The 9,209-nt window shown below is 41.6% G+C and overlaps 1 protein-coding gene across 6 annotated transcripts in view; it reads left to right on the forward strand.

Moving 5' to 3' along the window:
• The window catches only part of SYNDIG1 (synapse differentiation inducing 1), a 114,128-nt gene extending 108,405 nt beyond the window's left edge, over positions 1-5,723 (forward strand). For all 6 annotated transcript variants that reach the window (XM_021392146.1, XM_021392144.1, XM_021392148.1 and 3 more), the window contains one exon: positions 5,263-5,723. In XM_021392146.1, coding sequence (XP_021247821.1) covers positions 5,263-5,421 — 159 coding nt within the window. In that variant the 3' untranslated portion in view covers positions 5,422-5,723. The remainder of the gene's footprint in view (positions 1-5,262) is intronic.

Here is a 9,209-nt window from a genome sequence, read left to right on the forward strand (position 1 = left end):
AGCCAAATACGATTGAGTGAGGAGAGGGAGAGGAGGGGGAGAGGAGGGGAGAGGAGGGGAGAGGGAGAGGAGAGGGAGAGGAGAGGGAGAGGAGAGGAGAAAACAGAAGCAGCTTCTGTATGAGTCACTCCTTGTTCTGTGGCATATATTTGCACCGCACTTGAAGTAGGACTCTCGATCTGGCCAGCAAGTGTGTAAACCGCACATCCCCATTCCCTGCTGGATATTTCACCCCATAAAATGAAAATAAATCCTCCTGCCACCTGATCAAATATGTCAGGATTCCCTTTCCTACCACATACGGCCAGTCCTGCTCTCCAGCCTCGGGCAGATGAAGCAGGATTAATAAATGTGATCAATGTGTTTCTTGTCTCCAGATACAATTTATGACAAGGTATTTTGTGAGTATGATATATGAGTCACTGTGGGATGCAGCAGAGTGTTTTGGCCTTGCATCTGTAGAGGTACAGTATCCATTTTCCCTCACTCCATAAAACATGCAGCCCAGAAACATGATGAATATGTTTTGCAGAAGCTCAAGTGGGAGCTCCAGGGAAGTTCCTTGAAAGTGTTTCTAAATGGGATATTCATTTTGCTAGTGAAACAAAGAAAACACTTTGAAGTCTCTGTACCCCTTTTCCAAGCCCTCATTTCCCACCCCTGCCCTTTGCCCAGCTTACTTCCAAAGCCTACAGGAGGCAGGTGCTCATTCTAGCCCCTGTTTTCAGCTTTGGAGCACCTTATTCTTCATGGCAGCCTATGTCCATAGCTGGCAGGTCAGCAGTCATATCTGGACATCCACAAACCAAGAGCCAGGGTTAGTCCAGGGATATAAACCTTTTGCAAGAAAAGTATGTCATCTTCTGGCTGTGCAGTGAGGGAGCCTGGTCTTGATGTGATGAATTTTTCCCCACTCATAACTCATCCTGTCTCTTGCACTCATTCCATGCCCTGTTTATCAAACCTGTTGGTCCCACTGCTGACCAAAGACTGCATTAAATTGATTCATCAATCATCTGACTGTCAGACACAATCTTGCCAAGGAAGGGAGGAAATGCCATAAAACTCCACAGATTATATAATTCTGATTAGGAAAAGTGCTTTCTTCTGCACCCTCTTTTAAGCCCATTAGTATAACTGTTTTGCAGAACTTACTACTTAAATTAAGGCATTTATCTTGAATATGATTTAGTGAATCAAAGCCTTTGTTAATAGGGCATTTGGATCTTTATTATTGCACCAGTCTTTGACATACTTAAAAGGAGATAATAAACCGGAGGGAAAACAACTTTTTATGCAGGTAGATAGTGATAGATAGTAATAGAGGAGAAATGGTTTTAAACTAGAGGGGAGACTTAATTAGATGTCGGGGGAGGTTTTTCAGAGGGAAGGTGGCAAGGCACTGGCACAGGCTGTCCAGAGAAGCTGTGGATGCCCATCCCTGGAGGGCCAGGTTGGATGGGTTCCTGTGCAGCCTGAGCTGCTGGGTGACAGCCCTGCCCATGGCTGGGGGGTGAAACTAGATGGTCTTTGAAGTTCCTTCTAACCCAAGCCATTCTATTTTATATTCTATATTATATTACCCTCCAGAATCAAGCATGATAAGCCAGTTAATGCCAGCTAAGTATTCAGCTGGGTAATATTAATAGCTAGGGACATGCTTTTCAGGGAAAAGAAAAAATGAAAGCAAATATTTTATCAGCCGCTTCAGTGACATGAAAGCTGGCTGCCCCAAGAGGAGGTCCCAGAAGTCCATTTCCAGACTGGGTAATAATGGCTGGAAGAACACTGCCTCTGTACCATTGGCACATCAGCCAAGGAGCTTGGCAAAGGCCCTAGTGGTCTGTGTTACCCAGTCTAACGAGTGGAAACATCTGGATGGATGCAGAGTCTTGTCATTTTAGTCAAGGCTTCTGAGCAGACTGCAGTACATGTGGCACTTCAGCATGTACGGACTATGTCTGTCACAAGCACTGTGGGCACCTGAGATGGTGTTCTCCCGTGGAAGTGGAAACAGCATCATCCTGTCTTTCACCATTTGGGAAGTGGTGGAGTCACCGTCCCTGGAGGTGTTCAAGAAATGTGGAGACGTGGCACTTGGGGACATGGCTAGTGGGCATGGTGGGGATGGGTTGATGGTTGGACGTGATGATCTTAGTGTTTTTTTCCAACCTTAATGATTCTGTGATTCATTTAGATATCTTGGTTTCTTTTTAGGTTTAATGACCATTGTTTTCACCTTCTTTCACCTTCTCATCTGCATTTCCTACATGGTGTTTTCTAGAGCACAGTCATCCCAGGAATGAGTACTCCCAAATGCAGTGTTCTTTCTTTACTTCAGGCATCAAATGGGCCAGACCGTATGCCATTGGATAGCTACTACCACAAAGGGACTTTGTCAAAGTACACAGAGATACCAAAGGTCCTCGTTTTGTTGTTTTTGGGGGGTGTTTTGTTGTTGTTTTTTGTTTGTTTTTGTTTGTTTTAAATTGAAGAAAATTGCTTATTAGTTGCCAGATGCTAGCCTAATAAAACTGGCCACAATTGCATTTTGTATAGTAACTGTTTTCCAGAACTGCAGAAAAGCTGTAATTTGCATATAGTGACACTGGGGAGTAATGGGATTATTTTAGTAATTAGAATAAAAACAGAGAATATTCTTAAACATAAGTATTCCTCAGACTGGTCCACACTAGTGGAGGGCGGTTTACATGGTGGTGATTTCTCCATCACAGTGGAAATCTTTTTGAATGTACTAAAGGAGGAACATATAATTGTCCTTCCCGTGTGTCCTTACTAATGCTTTCTACACCTGGAATTGTATATAGAAAGGCTTTGATTTTGCTAAATCACAAGATATGCGTTAGATTAATAGAAAAAAATCACTTGCAATAGGCACTTTATTGGAAATTAGAATTTCTGTGGGAGTGTGGGCCTCTTCCCCAAGCAAAATCAAACTATTTCACAATGACAGAAGCTGTAAAATTCAGAAACTCTGTGGCAACACATGGTTAATGCAAGACATCTGGTTTTGTCTGGACTGAAAATTTTAGCAAGGAGGTGCATTTTTCAGCAGAGGTGCTATCCTTTCACAAAGGTCAGGACTATCCTCAAAGAACTCACCAATAAAAAATCCGGTTCTTTCTGAGCAGATTTTTCTCTGTGTTGAAGATCCTATCAGAAAAAAGGCTATTAGCGCCCAAAAATCAGCCTTCTGAATCCCTTTGGGTTGCTTTACATGTCATTTTTTGGTAGATCCAACTTGTTTTATTGAATCCATTCAAGACATAGTGTCAGGTTTTCAGATTACTTGACATTTTGGCTAATGGTTTCTTTTGCTTTTGAGTTTTGGTCTATTTTTAAGTGAAAAAAAGAAAAAGCTGCCTGAAAGCTGTAGAAAGTTTCTTTTAAAAGAGGTCTGTCCAAAATGTTATAGAATTTTCCGTAATATAATGTGACACTTCAGAAATATCAAATTGAAACATTCCAACGTTCTCAAACTTTTCTCCCACTTTGGGGACGTTGAAACTGTTTACATCTGTTTATCCAAAGGCACAAATAGCTTCAGTGTTGTGAATTTACCTTTGTGCCTGACAAATCCAACCTAACTCTGGTGAATAGGAGCCTCTCTGTTCAAGGCTTTTATTAACTCCTTGATGAATAGCAAGTGCTTGGAAAAAGTCTTTGAGGAGAGCTGAATGACCAACTCTTTGTAAAGTTTTCTATGCTTCCGTTATCAAGACTTTCAAGCAACCTTAATAAATGTGTCCTTGATCCTCAAAGCACCAGTGCTTTTTTCCAGAAAGGGCTCTGCTTTTGAGTCTCTGAAGGTCCCAGGCAAGTTATTGTTGAAATCATTGGTTATCCTGGTGAGGGTCTTGCCTTTGCAAAGTGGATAGGATGCCTTCCCCATCTGAACTGAAGGGCATGATGCTAAGTGTAAACCTGAGAGTTGTTTATATGCTGTTGTTTGGAAATCATCGTTTTCTTCCTGCCTACAGCCTGGTCCCACTCTTTTTTACTATGTGTTGTTTGACATTGTTTCTTCCTGGAACATTTATAAGGCATTATACTTAAAAAATTAGGATGATGAATGAGAAGAGACAGTTCTGATAAAGTCACTGACAGAAAGGCCAGAAGCCTTTTTGTCATCTTGGAAGCTTGTCATTTGGCTGCCGTAAATCGCTCTGAGTAGCAAGATAGTAAAAAAAGATAAAAATAGAGCAAAAACTGCCCAGATACTTAGATGACTCTGAAGCAGAGAGTGTCCCAGCAAAATGATCATTTTTGGAGAAACACAATTAAACCATCAAGAATTCCTCACTTGTTGTAACAAGGGAACAAAGACTGTCTCAGACCTTAAGGAGCTCCTGTGCTTTTAAAAGACCTTTCTTGTAGGTAACAGATCCGCTACTGCCTCTGGGTAACCCTGTCGATATCACACCACTGCCCATAAAAAGACATCCTCCTTTCATCAGGCCGTAAGATTGAGAACCACTGAGAAAGCGTCAGGCAGTCGTGTCAACGAGTAGATCGGTTCTGCCCAATCCTGGTTTTCAATTGCCTGCTTTGAGCAGGGATTTTGCTTTTGTTTCAGGTCTTATTCTTGAAAGTGTTTGGAAATAGGATGTTAGAAGATCCACATTTTGAATACATCTGAAACTCTAGATGTAGCTTTCTGCAGGGGCCATCCAGTTGAAGTCAGTGTGACCGTGGGATCACCACAGGAGACAGTTCCAAATCAGCTCAGTTCTGCTTTCTGTGTCCATTATTTCAGCTATATTAACAAGCTGCAACTTTGTGAATTTTATTGTGGTCAAGCCTCAATGCCTGGCACGTAACTTTGGGAACTCCAGCTGAACGAGTTGATTTCAAGACACCTGCTTAGGTACTCAAAGCTAGATAGAAGATATGATGCCATTACCAGAGCTTTGAATCAGTCTTATAAGCAGATCCTTGGCTCACAGCCCATCTGCCCACTTTTCCAGGAACGGCTGAGCCATCTCAGGAATCAACATGACACATAGTATTAAATCCTATGCTTAAGCTTAAAGGCACTTAAAAATACTGCTTGAAATGCCTTTGGTACTGTCATCATCTTAATTGCACAAATAATCTAATTCAATTTAAAAGTATCTGATTTCCAATCAGTTTGCTGACATATCACAGTGCATTTTTCAGCTAAGAAAAAAGAGTATCTTACTTTCTTTTCCAGATGAAACAAATAAATATGTTGCATTGTTGCCGTTGTTTATCTTGCAGACAAACAAAGCTGTAGCCAAGGGAGACTTCCACCACGCAAGCTCCAGCTCCCGGCGAGCACTCTTCCTTGCTGTGCTGTCCATCACAATTGGAACTGGCATCTATGTTGGGGTGGCGGTGGCTCTTATTGCCTATCTGTCCAAAAACAATCACTTATGAGCCTCAGGAAAGGGGGACAACCAGCCACCCAGCGCCTGCACTGCAGAACTCCACCGCAGATCAGACTGCATGGTTTTCCAAAAAGATCCAGAGACATATAAACACCATCTGGGGGCAGGTACAGGCTAAGATGGGCTTGTGCATTACAGTAGGGTGGAAAGCTGGCTGAGACTGGGATAGTTACTATATTTGTGATGCACAAGTCCTGCTTCTCTACATGAAACCTTGTTAAGGAAGGAAGGAAGGAAGGAACAAGGGAAGGAAGAAAGAAAAAGAAAATGAAAAAGAAAACAAAAAAGAAAAAAGAAAGGAAAATGAAAAGGAAAAGGAAAAGGAAAAAAAGAAAGGAACAGGGAAAAGAGAAGAAAAGAGAAGAAAATAAAAGAAAAAGAAAAGAAGAGAAAAGAAAAAGAAAAGAAAAGAAAAGAAAAGAAAAGAAAAGAAAAGAAAAGAAAAGAAAAGAAAAGAAAAGAAAAGAAAAGAAAGAAAAGAAAAGAAAAGAAAAGAAAAGAAAAGAAAAGAAAAGAAAAGAAAAGAAAAGAAAAGAAAAGAAAAGAAAAGAAAAGAAANGAAAAGAAAGAAAAGAAAAGAAAAGAAAAGAAAAGAAAAGAAAAGAAAAGAAAAGAAAAGAAAAGAAAAGAAAAGAAAAGAAAAGAAAAGAAAGGAACGGGGGGAGGTGTGGAGAGGGGTATTTTACCTTTGCCTTCTTTGCAATATGGTGTTCACAAGAAGCTGGCAAACTGAGCTGTTCTCTTAATACCTTCTTGGTGACCTGAACTTTGCAGCCAGCATGAGCTTGTGCTTTGCTTGTTGAGCACGGCACTGAGATCTGGGAAAGCATGGACAGTGGCTGGTTCTCTGAAAGAGCAATTTAACAACAGGAGGAAGAGTATGTTTTTTTTGAATGGAGGACTCATTTGCCTAAAAGTGAAGCAGAGACCTAGCGTAGAACAGTGTTGCCTACTCTTCTTGTGTTGGTAGGTTTCTATGGAAGATAAAAAGGAAATAAAAAATATTTTTTCTTTCCTTTCTTTGTTTTTGGATTAAGAAGTGACCCACAGACCCACCCAATGCAGCACAGCTGAGGTTACAGCATGACTTGACTCCACAGACTGAGTGTGAGTTCAAAGTAGCATGGAATCTAATGGAATCCAATGAATTCCTCCATCCAATCACACCGTGATAACAGCACATGCCCATGGCATATTGCTTATCAGAGTTGCTCCACCCTGTTGTGGAGACATACATAGCAGCAAATGCAAGAAACACAGGGGGGAAATGCAAACTGGAATACTAATCCATTTTAAATTACAAAACACGGAAAAGCATGGGAATTAGCCAGGGGAAGGAATGCTTCATATATTTCTGAGGTATTGCTCATACACAGAGCATAGAAGTGGATCGCTCCGATTACAAGCTCATGGCTCATCCATGGACCAAGGACACAGAATAACCATGGATGTCTTGATAAAAAAGTAATGGTATGTTGCAAGGGAACTGAGCATTCACTGACTAGAACAATGCATCTCTTTTCTTCTTTACTCCTTCCCCACAGTCACCCTTCTATTTTGTTGTCTTACAGATGTATGATATCATCCCACAAAGGATTTATGTGTATAGATATATATGTATCTGTGTATGCATACATATATATCTTTACAAATCGATAAACTGATTGAGACAATAAGCATTTTATTGCTCACTGCCTTATGTTTTTACCAACATCATTTATTTGTTCAAAAACTTTTGTGCCCATCTCTGTATTTCGTGTCTGTTTTGCTCTGGGACAATTATTTTCCTTCTGTTTTGGGGTTGGCATTGTTTTGGGTTGGATTTGACTTTTTTTTTTAGGGGAGAGGAGAACAAACACATCCAAAACTATTTTTCTGCTGGTTATAAAGTTTATTAAAACATATGGTATACAGCTTCTGATGCTCCGTGTGACACTTTCTTTGGATGGAGGTGAAGTGTTAGACTGTGTGAACTGGAAATACTGATTATTTATTTAACTTAAATGAAGAGATTTCCATCTGAGCCTTTTCCCATTTGTACCCCTGTGCTGTGTCCTGGTCCAGCTCCCAACCTGGGAAATACATAAAAACTCATAAGGTATCTGAGAGCAAGAAGAACAACAAGAACCAAAGGTAGAAGTGGGTTGTCTATGATCTTGTTTGACCTTGTTGAAAACTCGAGGCTGACAAATCCAGGAAATGGCTTTTCAGACACCTTTGGGGGATTTCTAGCCACTTTCAGTAGCAAAAGGGAGGAGGGTCTGCATACGAATGGAGTCAAAAGTCTCAGTTGCTTAACCTAGGAACACTGCTCTGAAACAAGGCAGTCACCCGAGATGCGTGGCCTGTTACAGGTAAATAGCCTGCGTGACACACACTGGGCCTGATGCCATAGGAGTACCACCTCCAAACCACCCTAGGCCACGGGATGCCAAGCACTCTGCTCATTAAGATGAATTCAAAACAATAAGCTGTTGTGTCATCTTTCCATCCATAAGCCTTATGCCAGACCAGGTACCACCTGCCTACTCCGAGCCAGAACAAACCTGGCATAAACTTCCGATTGTGTGCTCAGGCTAATTTGGCACAGACACCAGTGTGTGCATCTGCCTTACCCAGATGACACTGGTATTTCTGAGTGCACAAACCTCCATGATCTGTGAAAACATAACCAGATAGAGGAATATTTTCATAAATTGCTATAGCAGTGACTCCTGCTGTTCAGGGCCAGACCATTCAAGACTGGCTATGAAATGCTGTCAGCAGCTGCTGAACTGAAAAAGCCCTCTGCACGAGATCTTTATTCACTGTTGGCTGCTGGTTGATTATTATTATTTTCCATTTCTAAGCCCTCCTTTGGGAAAGGTTGTTGCAACCCAGGAGGAGAGGCAGGGATCATACATCTGCTGTGAGTGATGAACTGGGAGAAGACAGGAGGAAGTACTGACCTGTAAAGAGAGACCAGTGAAAATTTACTATCTATGGAGAAGCATTAAGAGAACGATTCAGGGTGCTTTCCTTTTTCAAAGCAGATTTTTGAAACTGAGTTAGCCTACCTGTTATTCCGTTCAGCTTGAATTTACCCCTTAAAGTTACCTGTTATTCAGAAACCATTGCTCCTCTTATGCTCTCTCCAGGCTTAAAGGAGACTGTTTCTAATAAACTTCACATTTGGAGTACCAAGAGTACTCTTCCTTCCTGCATTTGGACACGGAGCTCCTGTCTAGTTTACAAAAGAGCTCTGCCATCCCAGAGAGGAAGGAGAGAAGCCGGTCCCCCAAACACTGCAGCTGCCTCATTGCTTCCCTCCCTTTCTGAAGTAAGACCTTCATCCCATATATGTTCAATCAGGAGGTGTCGAAGAAGTGGCACTGATATCCTTACCAGATGACAGGCTGGAGTGATAGCTAAGATTTACTACAAGGGAAAATATCAACCTGCAAAGTGCAGGGTCTGAAGGCTCCAACTTAATCTTATAATGTAGGATGTCACTGTGGATTAGTCTCAAAAGGTGCATGGGGAGTGCTGGAGGTTCACTGAGAGGGGAGAAAAAAAGCCTCTTTTGGAGAGTCTCAGAGCTCACAGGAACAGAGAGACTCTCCGCTAATAATGTGCTGGGTCAGAGACTAATTCCACATTACATCTGCCATCCGATGGGATTTCATAACCCCCTGATACCTCCACTGATTCTCGGTGCCTTCACTCGGGAATCTTGCTACAGCTGAGCACTTTTTATTGCTGTCTGAGCAATTGCTGTCAGACTGAGACATATTTCTC

This window comes from Numida meleagris, chromosome 3, assembly GCF_002078875.1.
Source record: "Numida meleagris isolate 19003 breed g44 Domestic line chromosome 3, NumMel1.0, whole genome shotgun sequence".
Lineage (NCBI taxonomy): Eukaryota > Metazoa > Chordata > Aves > Galliformes > Numididae > Numida > Numida meleagris.